Genomic DNA, 18,604 nt, shown 5'->3' on the forward strand with positions numbered 1-18,604 from the left:
TTCCTGTGCCCCGGCAGTCCGGTGAGCCCATGATCACGTCTGCACACCGCAGCATCAGATCCTCCAAGAGGACAGGTGACATAGTGGTCACCTCGAGAGCAAGATAACCTTGTCACAGGAGGTCTTGGCTTCTCTAGAATGGTGGCTAGATGATAACCATCTGTCCACTGGAGTCCCATGGGTCATAGTACCATCTTGTACCCTAACCACCGATGCTAGCCCCCACGGCTGGGGAGCCCATATGGGCAATAGCTTTTGTCAAGGATGGTGGATTGGAGATGAACTAGGCTAGTCGTCTAATCTAAAAGAACTGACGGCGGTATATTATGCTCTACACCATTTTCTTCCACAGCTCCAACGGAGGCATGTCAGGATCTTCTCGGACAACACCACTACAGTGGCTTTCATGAAGACAGGGAGGTACTCGATCAGAGACTCTGATGTCTTTTGCGGCAAGTATCTTAAACTTATCCAAAAGTTATTTGTTGTCCCTCTCGGCCCTCCATATCATGGAGAGAGAACAACCAGAAGGCAGACTTCTTAAGCCGACACACACGTCAGCAAGGGGAGTGGTGCCTCAATCGCCGAATCTTCAAGGACATAGTAGCTCTATGGGGGCAACCTCAGGTGGACCTCTTTGCCACGAAAAAGAACAGACAAATAAAAGCGTTTGCTTCCCTGTCCCCGTCAGATCATCCAGACATACTGGACACCCTCCAGGCCTCATGGAAGTTCAACCTGGCATATGCCTTCCCTCCGATAATTCTCCTACCACAGATCATTCGGACGATCAGAGAGGACAAGGCGAGAGTAATTTTGATAGCACCATTCTGGCCCAAGAGACCGTGCTTCTCATGGCTACGAATTATGTCGGTGACAGATCCTTGGGTCCTCCCTTCGATTCCCAACCTACTCTCCCAAAGCCCTTTTTTCCACCCCCAAGTGGACAGCTTACACTTGACTGCGTGGAATTTGAAAGGCAACTACTAAGATCGAGGGGGTTTTCTGAAACACTAATTGCTACGCTCCTACAGAGCAGGAAGCAGTCCATTACCCAAATTTATACAAGGATATGGAAAAAATTCCTGCAGTTTCATACAGAGCCTCATACCACAGAAGTTCCGATAGTTCCTATCTTGGAATTTTTACAGAAAGGGAAGGACTTGGGCCTGGCAGTAAACACGCTGAAAGTCCAAGTGTCCGCATTAGGCGCACTGTACGGCCATAATATAGCAGGGAATAAGTGGATATCACGATTCATTACAGCTTGCGAATGGATAACTCTGGTTCACATACCTGCAATCCCGGCATGGGACTTAAATCTGGTCTTAGACGCTCTTATGGAAGAACCCTTCGAGCCGATAGACACGATATCCCTGAAAGGCTTGCCACTCAAAACGGCCCTCTTAGTGGCACTAACATCGCCTAGGAGAGGTGAGTGATATCCAACCCTATCCATAGACCCACCCTTTTTTTCAGATATCCCAGGATAAGTTAATATTAAAACCAGACCCCTCATACCTGCCTAAGGTATCAACAAGGTTCCATAGATCTCAAGAGATACTTCTCCCGAACTTCTTTGGAGACCCCTCCACTCCGGAGGAGCAGAAATTCCACACCTTGGACGTTAGAAGAACTGTCCTAAAATATATTGAGAGGTCCACGAGCTGGAGGCAGTGTAGGGCTCTGTTCATATCTTTTCAGGGCTGTAAAAAGGGTACGGAGTCACGAAGAGCACCATTTCCCGATGGATCAGGGATGCCATTCGCTTAGCCTACTCCGCGAAAAATGAAGAGCCTCTGGAGAACATCAGAGCACATTCCACCAGAGCAGTGGCAACCTCCTGGGCCGAGAGGGGAGACATTCCAATTGAAGCCATATGTAAGGCAGCAATTTGGTCAACCCCTTCTACCTTCTATAATCACTATAGACTTGACCTTTCATCAACTTCTGACGTAAGCTTTGGCAGGACTGTCCTTGGCACGGTGGTCCCACCCAGGTGATGGTCTCTGGAATCTCTCCAGTGGGTGCTGTCGTGGCGAAGGGTAAAAAGCCGGATTACTTACCGGTAATGCTCTTTTAATGAGTCCACGACAGCACCCGCTCACTTCCCTCGCTGCTAAGATATCAATAATAAAGTGTATCTGCTAAGGATGAATAAGTAAAATTTAGAAAAGCAAAGACTGCCTAACCTTTGGCGGTCCTCCTGGTACTCTGAAACACAAAACTGAGGAGGAAAGGCGGACTGCCCCTTTTTATCTTCCTGTGGGGTTTCCTGTTCCAAGTGGGGCGGATCCGATACCTCCAGTGGGTGCTGTCGTGGACTCATTGAAAGAGCATTACCGGTAAGTAATTTGGCTTTTCGCCACCCTTTTTAGGCTCGTTTTTCAGCCTTTCACAACCCTGGGTGGACCACAGCGGCCAATTCTGCCGCTTCAGGCCAGCCCAACCAAGATAGGGGCGGCAGGTCTCAAAAGAACCAACCCATTGGGGAGAATGCGAACTCAACAGCCAGATCGAGGGGATCCAGATCTCAAAGATCATCAGCCAAATGACTCAAGGCGCTTGCCAGACGACACCAGCAAGGTGGGCGGCCGGCTATTCTGGTTTCGCCGCGTCTGGTTCAGTGTCGTGCACGAAGCATGGTTAAGGAGTTGGTGGCCTCAGGTTACAAAAGAGAATTTGTCAGATATCCTCCAAGACAACTTTTTCTTTACCGGCTTCCCAGGGTGGATACCCAGGCAAGGGATCTATTGGGAGCCATTAAATCGCTCCAGTACAACGGAGTCATTGTTCCAGTGCCAGGGGTTCCATTCCAACCTTTTTGCGGTTCCCAAAAAGGACGGGTCTGTCAGGCCTGTTTTTGGACCTGAAGCTTCTGAACAAATTCATCAGGATCAGAAATTTCCGGATGGAGTCTCTCCGTTCAGTCACATCGGCCATGAGATATTCAGGATGCATATCTGCATATTCCCATTTTTCCTCCTCATCAGAGGTTTCTATGCTTCGCCATCAGCGATCAACATTTTCAGTTCGTAGCGCTACCCTTCGGGCTAGCCACGGCTCCCAGAGTGTTCACAAAGGTTATGGCAGTTGTCATGGCCAAACTGCATTCTCGAGGCATAGTCGTCTTGCCTTATCTGGACAACCTCTTGGTCAAAGGCCCGGCAATACGGGCATGCGAGAAAAAAGTCAACATCATGCTAGATTCTCTTGCTCGCTTAGGATGGTTGGTCAATGCAAAGAAGTCATCCCTTGTGCCAGCTCAGAGGATCTCCTTCCTAGGAATGATCTTCGACACTTGCCGAGGGTTGGTAATCCTCCCTCAGGAAAAGGCGCTAGCTCTTCGGCAGGGAGTCCCGACACTTCGCCAACCAGTCCCCCATACCATTCGATCCGAGATGAGGATTCTAGGGAAAATGGTGGCAGCAATGGAAGCGATACATGTCGCCCAGTTCCACCTTCGCCCTCTTGTCAGCCGGGGACAAGAATCCTTTCACGCTCGAGCGGCAGTGCCGACTGCCCTCTCAGGTCATACAGTAGCTCGGACGGTGGATAACCAGTTCCTCTCTGGCACAGGGGAAACCTTTCCCCCCAGATCATTGGATGGTAATGACAACCGACGCCAGTCTCCTCAGTGGGGGAGCGGTGTCTCACCACCACACAACCCAGGAACGGGGGTCGCCACAGGAGGCACGCCTCCCGATCAACTTATTGGAGATACGAGCAATTCGGCTGGCTCGGCAGAAGTTTCATCACTTTCTAGCAGGCCGCCCCGTCCGGATTCAATCGGACAACGCCATTGCAGTGGCTTACATGAATCATCAAGGGGGCACCCGCAGCAGAGCAACCATGCGCGAGGTGGGGCACGTTCTTCAGTGGGCCGAAGCAAACCACTCGGTGATTTTGGCTGTCCACATCCCAGGGCGTGGAAAATTTGGCCGGCGGACTTTCTCAGCCGGCAGGGTCTTGTGTCCGGAGAGTGGTCTCTACATCCTGAAGTCTTTCAGCAGATTTGTCAACTGTGGGGAGCTCCGGATGTGGACCTGATGGCGTCCAGAGTGAATTCCAAGGTGCCCACATATGTCGCTCAGGCCAGGGACCCGCAGACATTCCCGGTGGATGCGTTGGTTCTGCCATGGAACCAGTTCGCCTCCCATATCTATTTCCCCCACTTCCACTACTTCCGAGATGCATCAAAAGGTTCAAGACGGAAGGGGTGCCGGCGATTCTGCTGGCCCCAGACTGGATGCAGATCTAATGCAGCTGCTCGCCAACGTTCCTTGGCGCCTGCCAGAGCGCCCAGATCTACTGTCTCAAGGGCCGATTTGCCACCCGAACTCAGGGACCCGGTGTTTGACGGCATGGCCGTTGAATCTTGGATTCTAACCCAGGCAGGGTTCGGGAGCGAGATGGTCGCTACAATGATTAGCTCCCGGAAGCCAGCTTCAGCACGAATTTACCACCACACCTGGAAGGTGTTCTTTGCTTGGTGTCGAGGCCGCGGTGTTTCTCCGCTGAGATTCTCTATCCCCAACATGGCTTTTCTTCAGTCGGGCTTAGAGAGAGCCCGGATAGCTCAGTCGGTAGAGCATTAGACTCGGGCTTTGCCCCTTGTTCCCTCAGGAGACAAATATCGGCCTTATCCGTCCTGTTCCAGCGCAGAATTGCTACCAATTTGCAGGTGAAGACTTTTCATTCAGGGAGTCTCCCACTTGGTACCTCCCTATAAGGCGCCTATGGATGCCTGGGACCTTAACATGGTCATAAGTGTTCTGCAGAAAGCTCCATTGGAACCGCTTCAGGATATCTTTGAGGTACTTTTTCCTGGAAAGTGGTGTCCCTAGTGGCCATCACTTCCATCAGGCGAGCTGCAGAGCTGGCGGCCCTATCCTGCCGAGCTCCGTCCTTTCCATAGGGATAAGGTGGTCCTCAGACCAGCCCCTCCTTTTCTGCCGAAAATCGTGTCCTCTTTTCACATTAATGAAGATGTTGTTTTGCATTAATTTTGTCCAGCACTGGTGCACCGTGTGGAAAAGGCTCTTCACACGTTAAACCTGGTAAGAGCCCTCCGGAGGTACGTGTCGCGGACGGCACTTTTTCGTCAGACGGACACGCTGTTCGTGCTCCCCGAAGGGCGCAGGAAAGAACTCGTTGCCTCAAAATCGACCATAGCCAGATGGATTCGTTTGACTATTCAGGAGTCCTACTGCATTAGAGGCACGCCGATTTCAGCAGGGATCAGAGCGTACTCTACTCCGGCAGTGGGCGCTTCTTGGGCGCTTCGTCATCGGGCTTCGGCAGAGCAGGTTTGCAAAGCAGCAACCTGGTCCAGCCTGCACACATTTGCCAGACATTATAATAGTCATAATCAGGCCTCGGCGGATGCGAGCTTGGGTAGAAGGATTCCCCAAGCAGCGGTGGCGCACCTTTAAACAAGAGGTGCATGTAGCTTGGATCGGTGAGTCAATCTCCCACCCAGGGACTGCTTTAGGATGTCCCACAGTATCTGTGTCCCCCAATGAGGTGAAGGAGAAACATGGATTTTTGTGATAAACTCACCGTAAAATCCTTTTCTCCGAGACGCTCATTGGGGGACACAGTACCCATCCTATTAGCCAGTTGGCTCTGTTTGTTTAATTAATATGCATTTATTTATGTGATATAAGCGTGGTTCTTTTCTGAACATGTTGTACCTGTATTAAGGCTTATTTTGTTGTCCTCCTACTGCTTTTGCACCAAACTGAGTTCCGCCTGCAATAGGGGCGAGGGTGTATACGACGGAGGAGGAGCTAACCTCTCTCTTTCACTTAGTGTCAGCCCCCTAGCAGCAGAAGCATACACCCACAGTATCTGTGTCCCCCAATGAGTGTCTCGGAGAAAAGGATTTTACGGTGAGTTTATCACAAAAATCCATGTTTTTTTTTTTTTTTTTTTTTTAAAGCAAGCATCAGTGTACTTATTGAATAGTGATGCAATAATAATTATTAAGTAATTGAAGAATGCAATTGACTGTGAGTGATTTTAGTACATTGGACATCATGCCATAAAACTCTGGGGCATAATTGTTTTCCCCCCCACTAAATGCATCAGAATCATATGTCACCATGTGCCTGTGCTAAATACTGTGTTGCCATTTGGTTGTGATATATTACAGCATGCATTTGATTTTTATTAGGAATTTACACACTTTTGCTTGAATGTAACATTTTAGGTTATCATTCACTTAATTATTTGGTTATTGAAGGTGATGTCTGATTGACAGAATAGTAAAAGGTCACAGCCAGAGAACTTCTCTCTAACGGAACCTTGCAGCATGACCAGGGTTATTTGCCAAGCCAGATACTCTTTACAGACTGTTTGCCCCTCATCAATGTTGAATCGGACATGTTGAAAGGCTTCTTAAAGTGTCAGATGTTGACTAATAGGGTAACAGCCTCTTCTGGGTAGTACATGATTAATAGCGAAATTGCCAAATTGTCTTCCATGGAGCATGGCCTGTAAGACTCCAGACTTGCCTCTTCTTCTCACACATTGCTGCAAATGGGGTCGTCACACTCAGCCAGCCAGATTCTTCTCTGTACTGATGAGAGGCAAAAACCCCGAAACAGACTATAGATAAGTTTCTGGCTTGACGTTTATCCTTGATCATGTTTCTAGGCTTGTTTCTGGACATTGATTTATAGGGTTGTCACCTCTCCTAGGTGGCACTCATGTGCATGCATGGTAGCCAAAACTTTTGTCCATGCCCTTATCCCATGCTCATAGATTTGCACAGCACCTGCCGTTAGTTGTAAATGACCGCCAATCAGCAACTTATTTGCTAATCGGCATTGGTTTAATAGTCTGTTTGCACAGGCAGACTACACTTCAGACGCACACTGAACAATATGTAGTAGATCATTCTGTGCGCACGGGTTGCCGTTGTTCTCGACAGTACAGGACGATGCTCTGCTGAAAACCATGATCTTTTGTGCAGAAGATCATTTCACCTGACAAACGTGTTTTGGGTGATTGTCAGCCTGTTTACACTGTAAGATATTCGTGAACAAGCCTCCCTAGGGGCGCTCCATCTTTTTCCTTTTTAATATCCCATCTACAAAGGCAGACTGCACTTGAAATGGCACATTGAATGATCTGTAATAGATCTTTATGTGAATGGGCTGCCATTGTTTTCGGCAGCACAGGACAATGCGCTGCAGAGAACCATGATCTTTTGTGCAGCCCAGAAGATCATTTCACCCGACGAGCAAAAGTTAATGCTCCTTCATCGAATGATCGACTGCCTGCTTATACTGCAAGATTATCACGGACAAGTCCTGGGAGCATTTCATCACAATAATCTTGTAGTGTAAAAGGATTTTTTTTTTTTTTTTGTCAAATTTTTGTTTTTGACACATTTAGATGATCAGCTGACTGAGAACATATTTAGGACTTGTTTTTCATGAAGTTGTTGTTTTATTAACAATGTTGCAAGGTGATCCGTACAAGAGATTGAGTATTAACAGCAAACGTCACAAAATGGCTTCCTACGCTAACATCACAAAAAATGGCTTCCTACTCTATTGGTAGAGCCCCCTTAGGAAAGTTATAGCATACAGATGTAAGATTAAACTGACTAAGTTTGGGAAATGGCTGCCATCCCCCTATTTAGGTAATTATAAAAAGCAAAGTAACCCGTTCAGCCATTTTTTTCTTTTCTCTATACTTTATTCTGCGCAGCAACCTTTATTAGAGTGACTATTCTTAAGGTACTCATTCCAAAACTATCTCCCCAGCAGGATGGTGACTGCCGCCTCGAGAGAACGGACATTTTGTACACTTGATGATGGGTATATCTGAAGCCGCATCTGTTGTCATTTCCATTTGCTCTTTATGAAATCCAGTAGTAGGCCTCAGGGGATGCCATTTTCCTCTTAAATTACTCTTCCTTTCCAGCAGCAGAGACCCCTCATTTTTGAGCACAGAGACATCAATCTCCACAGTCTTCATTACAAATTTGCTCTGAAGTGAGATACACGGGGGCAGGACGGGTCATTCAATTCCCGTCACTTCTTTCCCCTTTTTTCCCTGTTAAGTGTGTTCACGGTTTCCATAGTAACAGCGATTTCCCCGAGCTGTTCAATGCAGGTACATTCACTCCTAATGATGGCCGCAGTCCCCTGATAAAGCGATCCCTTATCTTCTGCCACTTCTGTCATTTATGAAATCCATTTGTATAAACTAAAAGCTTTCTGTAGGGAGACGGTCGTCACACACTACGGGGACACATCTAACCACACATTTGTCGCCAGCGTCTTATCTGCGTATATGGCGCTGGTTTTATCGGACATGTGCCATTTTCACAATTTGGGTGAAAATGACACAAGCTCTATAAATTATCCCGTAGTTCTGAAAAAAAAAATGTACGGTAATTGAAAATTGTACATTTTAATAAATTGTAGAAATGCTTCTATTTGCATCGTAAGACCGTAATAAGGCGCATCGGATTATATGGCGCACGACGAACCTTCCATTATCAATACCGTACTTAAAAGGGTATTCCCAAATCCAACAACCTATCCCAGTATGTAGTAGGTGCAATAATGGTATTAGCAACTACCTTAAATTAGAAATGTAGTATAGTTCTTCTGATTCGCTACGTTTCTTTTCCCATGTGCAGCTATTGCAAGACCTTGGATATCCACGGTTACGACCACTAACAATTAGCTGTCACTACATGAGTGATCGATACCATGGATAACTAAGCTACTGCAGTGTCCTGCACGTATGAAAAGAAACCTAGCAAGTCAGAAGAACTATACTATATTTCTAATTGGGGGGATTTGTTATTATCATTATTATACCTACTATATATTAGGATAGGATCTTGGAGATGGGAATACCCCATTAACACAAACAAAAATACAAAATAAAAACATCGATACGGACTTAGCCCACCTAGGACACATTTTGTTTCAGCATTTTTACTTTTTCTCCCCCTTGTTCAAAGAGCCATAACTTTTTTTTTTTTTTTTTTTAAATTTCTCTGTCGAAATAGCTTGTATTTTTTTTTTTACATATAATGTGCTGAAATATGGGCCAAAAAACTACATAAGGAGCGAACGATATTTTTATGGTAGTATGTTCAGTTCCTTACATAAAGTTTGAATGATTTTATACATTAATCAGACTTTTTCAGATATAAAAATACAAAAGGTATAAAAATATATATATATTCATCTTTGCAGGGGTGAAAGGTGGGCACTTTTAGGCTGCATCTTTTTTTTTTTTTGAGGGGATGGGGACATTTCTTTTTTTTTTTTTTGGAAGTTATATTATTGTAAAGGGTTTTTTAAAAGGGTTGAGAAGAAAAAAAAAAAAAATTTTCTCAGAAAAACGTTGTGTGGGTAATAACCTTGGTATATGTGCACATAACATCTTAAAGACTCCGACAAACCAGCTATTTTTTTCCAAGGTGCAGTCTCTTCCTGAGAAAACCCGCAGTCTTTTCCTGAAGCAGCCTCACTAGTGCATTTGCTGTTTCTATAGTGGTTTTGCCATTTTTGGGACTTTTTCCCCCCTATAATTTAAACCATTCAGTGGCATGTAAAAGTTTGGGCACCCCTGGTCAAAATTACTGTTATTGTGAACAGTTAAGCAAGTGGAAGATGAAATGATCTCTAAAAGGCTTAAAGGTAAAGATGACACATTTCCTTTTGTATTTTAGGTAAACAAAAATATATATTTTCATATTTTACATTTTAAAAATTCCCAAAAGGAAAATGGACCAATGCAAAAGGTTGGGCACACGTGGAGATTTGTGTGCTCAGATGACTTTGACCTATTAGAGTTATGGCTTGTTCATGATCATCGTTAGCAAAGACAAGGTGATGCAAATTTCCCAGCTTTATAAAAACCCAGCCTCTTTTTCAACCATGTGCCAATAAACAGTGGCCATGGTTTTTTCTAAGCAGCTGCCTAGTTCTCTGAAAATAAAAATGGTGGAGGCCCACAAAGCAGGAGAAGGCTATAAGAAGACAGCAAAGCTTTTTCAAGTTGACCTTTCCTGAGTTTGAAATGTAATTAAGAAATGACAGTAACCAGCAACAGTGGAGATCAAAATAAGGTCTGGAAGACCAAGCAAAATTTGAATGAAAGCTGCGTGTGGGATTGCTAGAGTTAAATAAGAACCCCCACTTGACGGCAAAAGACCTTCAGAAAGATTTAGCAGACTCCGGAGTTGTGGTATATTGTTCATCAGAAGAAAACCTTTCTTGCATTCTCACCATAAAATTCAGCATCAGAAATATGCAAAAGAACATCTAAATAAACCTGATGCATTTTGGCAACAAGTACTGTGGACTAATGATGTTACAATAGAACTCTTTGGCCACAACGATGAAAGTTATGTGTGGAGAAAAAAGGGCATAAAATTTCAAGAAAAGAACATCTCATTAACCATGGGGTGGATCAATCATGCTTTGGGGTTGTGTTGCAGCCAATGGCACGGAGAACATTTCGCGGGTATAGGGAAAATAGATTCAATGAAATTTGAACAAATTCTTGATGCAAATATAACACACCAGCTGTAAAAAAGTTGAAGTTGAAAAGAAGATGGCTTCTACAAGTGGACAATGATCCTAAACACACGTGAAGATCCACACTAGACCTCAAAAGGTGCAAGCTGAAAGTTTTACAATGACCCTCCCAGTCCCCTGATCTGAAGATCATTGAAAATCTGTGGCTAGACCTCAAAAGAGCAGTGCATGCAGGACGACCCGGGAATCTCACAGAAGTGGAAGGATTTTTCAAGGAAGAATGGATGAAAATCCCTCAAACAACAATTGTAAGACTCTTGGCTGGCTACAAAATGCATTTACAAGCTGTCATACTTTTAAAAGGGGGTGCTACTAGGTACTAATCCATTTTTTTTTTTCCTTGCTTAGCATGGTTTGGGAGACCCCACCCCTCTCTTGTGTGACGTGCACATAAGAGCTGTCTCAGACCACAAGCCCATACTAGGGAGCGGCCTGTCTGAATCCTGTTCATATCAGACACTGTTCACATGTTCAGGTTTTTAGTACATTAGATAGGGACTGCTTCGATAGGGGTTACCTTGACGTGGTGGAGCAGCTTGGTGTACATTTTTTTGCGCAAAGAAACGTATCGACTAAATACCCTGTATTTGTTATCCAGCACTTGCTGATTACTGCCATTTTTTATTGCAGAGTATTTTTGCAAATCTGTCATTCTGTGTTTTCTTGTTGTATCTTAGTACCAACCATGCAGGGTGCCCAAACTTCTGCATTAGCCCATCTTTCTTACATATAATGTGTGTGTTTTTGGCCTAAAATTCAAAGGAAATGTGTCATCTTTATCTTTAGTCCTTTTAGAGATTTTCATCTTCAACTTGCTTAACTGTTCACAATAACAATAGTTTTGACCAGGTGTGCCCAAACTTTTATATTTCACTGTAACTATTGAGCAGGAGCCATGTGAAGAATGATCATGTTACTTCTTTTTAACCGTTTTGTGATTTCTGCACTCCGATACGATTAAAAGAAATACTGATTTGTTTTGTGGCACTTTTTCAGCCAGATTCCCATCTTCATGAATGGTTATTGTTAGTGCTTGTAAACACAAACCTTTTTTGTAGTTTACGGCTTCTTAAAATTTTCAGCCATTCTCGAAATATTCTGTAGCGCCATAGCGTGCAAACATGAAATTTGAATTGCTTTACTGCACGAGAAAATATGAAAAATTGAGAATGCTTGGCGCTTAAATTGTTTAAATCATGTGTACCCGGCAGCCACGATGAGGCGATTCTTGTTGCTGGGAACCTACCTAATGTGAATCCTCTTTTAGACTAAAGTCTTCATTTATATGGGAAGGTAGGATCCTGCTGTAATTAAAAACACCTGAGGCTGAGGGGTGGAGTGCTCAGTCAGAGCCAATGTATACAAATATCAAAAGACTGACTGTCACTTCCAAACAGAAATTAGGTGTGAACAGGTGCTTGCTAAGATTAGCTATCTCCATATATATCCAACAAATAAAGTAGCACTTTGTATTGCTATAGCATGTAAACATGAATTTTGAATTGCATTACTGCACTCAGAAAATATAAAAAAAATTTTGAGTATAGACTTACCGTAATTCCCATTATCAAGTATTCGGGTGACTGCCGGTTACAAATTTTCATTTTACAAACCATTTTGATTTCTCTAAAGTTATTCCTTAGCTGATAATATAATATGGCGACATCGTCTCCAGTCACCACGTAGCGGTGGCTTTTTTTCACGCCATTAACGGTCATGCACATTAAGCTCTAATATCTTGCACAAAATGAATGGGAATGAACCGGGACTGAGGTCTTGACTATGGTGTTGTCTTGTTGCAGGTGATGCACATGTTTAAAGGTTGCCGCAGAGAAGACGCCTCCCCCCATGTATATGGAGTGGCACAATCTGCGTACTGGAATATGCTCATGACTCGGCAGGATCAGTCCATCGTCCTGCTAGGGAACAGCGGTTCTGGCAAAACTACAAGCTGCCAGCATGTTATCCAATACCTGGCTACAGTGTCTGGCAGCACAGGGAAGATTTTTTCAGGTATATCCTTCAGTTTCTTATGTTAAAGAATTGCAATGTATCAAAAAAAAAAAAAAAAAAAAATGGCTGCTATACGGGTGTATTGTATGGTAACCATTTTTGATTTTTTTTTTTGTACAACCATAAGCTTGAATAAGTGAGTCTGACCCGACATACGGAAGAAACAAGTGCGTGCTGAGGTTCTTCACAAGCAGATTCTGCCGGTGGAAAAAAATCGCTGATCTGCACTGCCCCATTGAATAACATGGATCCTAGTGCTGTATGACATGTTCGTTTTTTCACAGATAGCACATAGACAGAAAATACATTAGCTCAATATTAGCCTTGGGGTATGTTCACACAAGAATATTTTCAGTCCATATGTTTTCCATTGTGCACACAGACTGAAAATACATGGAGCAATGTTGGCCTATGTCACACTGGAAGCATGCACTAGTCTGGCCCGATTTATGGAGCAGACAAGCGCATGTACATAGCGGACGGGTGCAGACGCTGCCTGCTATGTGGGTGAGAATTTGGAACTGTGTATGGAGCCAGCACTCATCGGAGCATCAAGATTTCTATGCTAAAGGGGTATTCCCACCTTAGACTGTGGAAAATGTAGTCTGTTAGTCTACAGTTACTTATGGCACTTGCTTCTGTCACAATCCATCCCCGTATGAATCCATTAGTAGGTTTAAGATCATTGTCTCAATTTTTTGTCTCGATTTTTGTAGCTGAAAAATGGCAAGCCGTATACACCATCCTGGAAGCTTTTGGCAATAGTGGCTCAAGTCTGAATGGAAATGCCACACGGTTCTCACAGATCATTTCACTGGACTTCGACCAGGCTGGACAGGTGGCTTCTGCTACTATACAGGTGAGAGAGAGGAGTCTTTAGTATGATCTTCAGTTCACAGGAACCTTTTATATAGAAAATGTGCCTGGACCTGTGTAATAGGCGATTTAACCTTCAGCAAATAACAAACTGGATACAAAGGAGATCGTGTGAAGACTATCTAACTAGAAACGTGGCAATGATCACACCCTTTGTGAGGCACTCTACTCATCTCTAAGCACTAGTGATGAGCTGACGTGCATGAAAAATATGATCGAGTCCCTGCACCTGCATGTCTCATGGTTGTTCGACAGCCACAACACTTGCAAGGCCTGGCTGTTTGTTAGGCAATACCTGCATGTGTTGCGGCTGTCAAACAGCCGTGAGACATGCAGGTTGCAGGTATGGGGACTCGATCATATTTGTCGAGCACGGTTGGATACCACCTTTTGTGAGCACGTTTCTTTTGTGATTGGGTCTCTCTGGGACTTGAACTTGCGTTTCCATGTTCGCAGTTAAGAGCTCTATAGATAGGTGAATTTGGTAAGCTTTCCTGTCCTATAAAAAACACATTAAAAACGCAGCTTCACACCTGCACCAAAAACACATCAAATAAGTGGGAAAAGGCCTAGTTTGATAGTAATAGCTGCAGAAAACAAAAAAACCCCCAGTATTTATGCTACATGTGAACACAGCCTTACAGACACAAAAAAGCCAGATGTCGTAGAGTGAAACTACAAAAGGATGAGAAAGCTCTGGCTGCAACAACTGTGAATGAGTGAACAAAAAATAAATCGTCAGGTCCCAACTAGAGATAAGGAGTAACAGCCAGCCCTGGCTAATCAAATCCGCACTGGGGATACTGGATGGTAAGAGATTTGCGGGTCTCCCGTCCAGTCAACAGTTGAATCGATCCGTTTATCTCTACAGTAGACAGTCCCAGATTTGGGTCTAGATCCTGCAGTCTCGGGCGTCTGCTGAATGTCCCTCACTGCCACTGCCCCTCTGACATCTCCTCCTGCCGAGGGAGAAAGAAATTGTAAATGGGCGTGGCTTGGGGTGTGGCCAAATTTTGACCCTCCGCGCACAGCGTGCCACATACCTTGTCCCACTTTCTGTTCTTAAAAAGTGGTGGCTGCATGTAGCTCTATGTGGAGTCCAGCCTCCTATTTGGACAAGGTACATTTTAAACACAAAAAACTAACACTTGTGTGATCATTTTTTTGTCATGTTTATTGCGATGCTTATGGCCAACCACAATGGTATTTTTTTTTTTGTTTTTGTTGTTTTTTACCTGTGTTTTTAATAATCATGCAGCTTGTTTCCCTTTACACTGCATGGAGGTTTGGACACTATAAGGGTACGCCCCCGCACCTTTTACATGGATTTTTCAGGCTGTAATTGGTGCACATTTTTGTCTATAGGTTTTTTTTTTTTTATTTCAGGAAATGTGAAGCCTTTTGACAAACACGCAGAATAATTCCACCTTATGCAAATGAATGCAAAGCTTATTGAAAACAGATTTTAAAAAAATTTCACTGATGCCAAATTCCTTGTAAAAAAAAACAAAAAACTGTATGAATGTGGGCAAAATTATTATTTTTTTTTTCCCGTAATTAAAAAAATCAAACCTGAAATTGGCCAAACCCTTCTCACTTCATGGCGGTCTTGCCTCGCTGCTCCTGCTTACACGTATTAAAGCAACACTGTTATTTTTGTATATTTCAGACTATGCTTTTGGAGAAACTCAGAGTGGCAAGACGTCCGGAAAATGAAGCAACATTCAATGCCTTCTACTACCTCCTGGCTGGGGCGGACACCACGCTTCGGTAAGTCCAACAAGCTGAATTTTGCTCTTGAGCTTTGCACATTATCTCCATCATTCTGGAACAGAAGAGATACAACTCTTGCATTTTTAACGACTGTGATGGTCCCCCAAGAATTCTAAGCTTCAATGGAAATGGGGTATTTTATAATCCGCACAGTTCATCCTACTTAACTAAGCGCTGTTGTATCTCATACAGGCAGGATCCTTTGAGTTGATCACTTAGTTTTCTGTGCAGGGCATATGCTAAAAATTTGTTTTAGACTTTTTTTTTAATCGTGTAATTTATATTCAATTTGCAAATTGTCTACATTTTTTCTTTTGGGAATTTTTTTTTACATATCAATGGCTTCTCAGAAGTCTACTGTATATTATTTCTACACTGAGCCCCATAGCACAGCATGTGGCAAGCTCTTTCTTTTGGCTAGTATACTTTTAGGTGGTCTGCATGTTACCTAAATCCATTGGGGGTATTTATGAAGACATATTTCATAAACCAGTCTGAAGTTCATCAGCTGCGCCAAATTTAGTAAGAGCTGCCATAGATTTTCACAATTATCTATGTCAGTTTCTGTCGTAAGGGATTGTAAATTTGTCAGGTTATAGTTGCCAATGTTCCCTTCCCTTCAAAATTGCAAAAAGTAGCAAATCATCCAAAACTAAAGTGTACCAGGTTTTACACCAGAAAAGTTGAGTTGAGGCCTTATTAAATTCCCTCCCAAGTCTGTGAAGTGGATTTGGAGCTCTGGATCAGAAATCAAAGATATGGCTGCTATCAAGTTATCGTATATTAAACGGAACCTGATAGCTCATACATATTGTCCGATCCACAGGTAGCATATATCAGGTACTGACTGTGTAAATTTGTTTTTAACTAAAATGCTGCAAAATTTCAGAGGAAAACATACTTTCTCTTTCGTCTCATTGGGGGACACAGGAACCATGGGTGTGTGCTGCTGTCACTACGATGTTGACACTATGCATAAAAAAAATGTAAACTCCGCCTCCGCAGTATACACCCCTCCGACCGGCTGTAGGACAATCCGTTTTGCTTAGTGTCAGCAGGAGGTGGACAGAGGTCTCTCGCAGACTTATGCCTACCTCAATGTGCGTCGTTCCTTTTCAGGTAACCATGGAGGGATACAGAGTAGATATGCTACATCTGTATTCCCACACCGGGATTATGAGTACGGCGTGTACTGCCACCCCGTATCCTCATGAATCCCGCGGGCAGGACCCTATCCCCCAACACAGGACTCGTGTTCAGGTGGCAGCTCCTGGTCGTGACCTTCGTCTCTCATCAATCGCCCACCAGACCCTGATGATCGAGATAGACGCCCAGCAGAAAAGGTTTGGGACAGCAGTCTTTTCATGCAGGTAAACCGACCCCTGTTACGGGGTGAACTGGAGGTAAGAGGCTGCAGCGTTGTATGATCTGCTCACCAGCCGCCCTTGCTGAATGTGACCGCTGTAATCAGCACTCGCGCTTGCAGCCTATGGCTCTATACTTAGTTTAAGAGCCAACACTTACTTTCAAGCACGCGGTGCAGCACGGTTCCAGCCTCATCCCCTGGCAGCGTTATGGCCCTGGGCTCCGGTAGGAGCCCAGCATGGCCGACTCCAGATTCCGGCTCCGGGCATGCTCCGCCCCTGGCTTCCTCTTCCTGTACCATCGCCATCTTGGTGCTCCTGGAGGCCAGAGCGGGGCCCCGCCCACCACTTCCGGGTGGGGATTTCATAAGGCTTCTAGGCAGCGACAGGGCTGTTCACCTCGCTCTCTCTCTCATCAGCCTTCAGGCGGCAGCTGCGGTGGGGACACAGGTCGTGGGTATGTGAGTACTGCACTACAGGTTTCTCCCTCACTCCGCTCTCTACCCCGACGGTCGACACCAGGTAAAACCTGTCAGTATGCCCAAGAGAGAGCAGTCCCGCTCCTCCTCCTCATCTGCTTCTGTGACCTTGGTCAAATATTTTGTATGTACCAAATGCAATGTCAGGCTTCCTTCAGGTCATTCCTCGCCACTCTGCTCAGATTGCAGCAGATCTTCGGTGACGGTCGACACCAGGTAAAACCTGTCAGTATGCCCAAGGGAGAGCAGTCCCTCTCATCCTCCTCATCTGCTTCTGTGACCTTGGTCAAATATTTTGTATGTACCAAATGCAATGTCAGGCTTCCTTCAGGTCATTCCTCGCCACTCTGCTCAGATTGCAGCAGATCTTCGGTGTCACCTACGCTAGAGAGCAGGTGCAGCCCCCCCGCTTTGCCTGTCAGAGCTCCCACATTACCCCTGGAGCAGGAGGAAGCCACCTTGCCTGCCGCCCAGGGGCCATCCATCGCCACGGGAGACAGCGAGTGTCCAGAATGGGCCTCTTCCTTATCTAAGTCCGTGGCCGACCTTACCAAGGTATCACAGACCTTGGTAAAGGTGCTTAACAGATTGCCACTTCAGACTCCAGTGGACACAGGAGCACCAAAGGATCCTCCTTTTGGGCCTTCTAGAGGCTGTAAAAGGATTAGGCTGGACCACCAACCCAGGTCCCCTTCTCACTCCATCTCACCGCCAGAATTCCTCTGGCCGTCTGCCTCCTTCCGGTCCTCATCCCCGGAATCAGGCGAGGCATTATCAGAGACACACTCAGAGGAGGGTTCTGAGTACGGACCAGAACAGTCCCAGGTCAAGGATATGATTCAGGGCCTCATTGCCGCAGTCAATGAGACTTTTAACATTGGGGACACCACATCAAAACCTAATGATCAGGTTTTTTCATTTAAGCGTCATAAGTCCCCCTCTAGGGTCTTCGCCTCCCACAAGGATTTTGAGGAAGTGTTGGCTAGGGAAAGGGAAAACCCAACCAGGCAGTTTCAGAGAGGCAATCGTTTTGGGATTCTATATCCCTTCCCTCCAGATCTCACTGCCAACTGGACCGCCTCCCCTTCAGTGGACCCACCAATGTCCAGACTCGCTACCAATACAGTCCTCTCACTCGCCAGTGGGGCAGCCCTAAAAGATCCCAATGATGGGAGGATAGAATCCCTGGCAAAATCCGCCTTTGAGGCAGCAGCTGCTACATTGTGTCCAGCCTTCGCCTCAGCCTGGGTAGCTAAGTCTGTTACAGAATGGGCCAAACGGCTTAGACAGGGCATATTGGCCGGGGCACCACCAGCGGAACTGACAGAGTTCGCAGATCAAATCTCTCATTCCTGGAGGTATATGGTACCAGCAGCCCTGGATGCTGCGTCTTGCGCAGCTCAAGCAGCCAGTAACTTGGTAGCCGTCTGGCTAAAGGCTTGGCAGGCTGATTTGTCCTCAAAGAAATCACTGACCAATCTGCCGTTTCAGGGCACTCGGCTCTTTGGGTCAGTGTTAG

General features: G+C 45.1%; 1 protein-coding gene across 4 annotated transcripts in view; it reads left to right on the top strand.

Annotated features, from left to right (window-relative positions):
- Positions 1-18,604, top strand: part of MYO18A (myosin XVIIIA) — a 410,894-nt gene that overhangs the window by 160,960 nt on the left and 231,330 nt on the right. For all 4 annotated transcript variants that reach the window (XM_073565477.1, XM_073565478.1, XM_073565479.1 and 1 more), the window contains 3 exons: positions 12,383-12,593; positions 13,310-13,452; positions 15,139-15,239. In XM_073565477.1, coding sequence (XP_073421578.1) covers positions 12,383-12,593; positions 13,310-13,452; positions 15,139-15,239 — 455 coding nt within the window. The remainder of the gene's footprint in view (positions 1-12,382; positions 12,594-13,309; positions 13,453-15,138; positions 15,240-18,604) is intronic.

Source organism: Dendrobates tinctorius, unplaced genomic scaffold (genome assembly GCF_039654945.1).
Source record: "Dendrobates tinctorius isolate UK_male_01 unplaced genomic scaffold, ASM3965494v1 ptg000016l, whole genome shotgun sequence".
Taxonomy (NCBI): domain Eukaryota; kingdom Metazoa; phylum Chordata; class Amphibia; order Anura; family Dendrobatidae; genus Dendrobates; species Dendrobates tinctorius.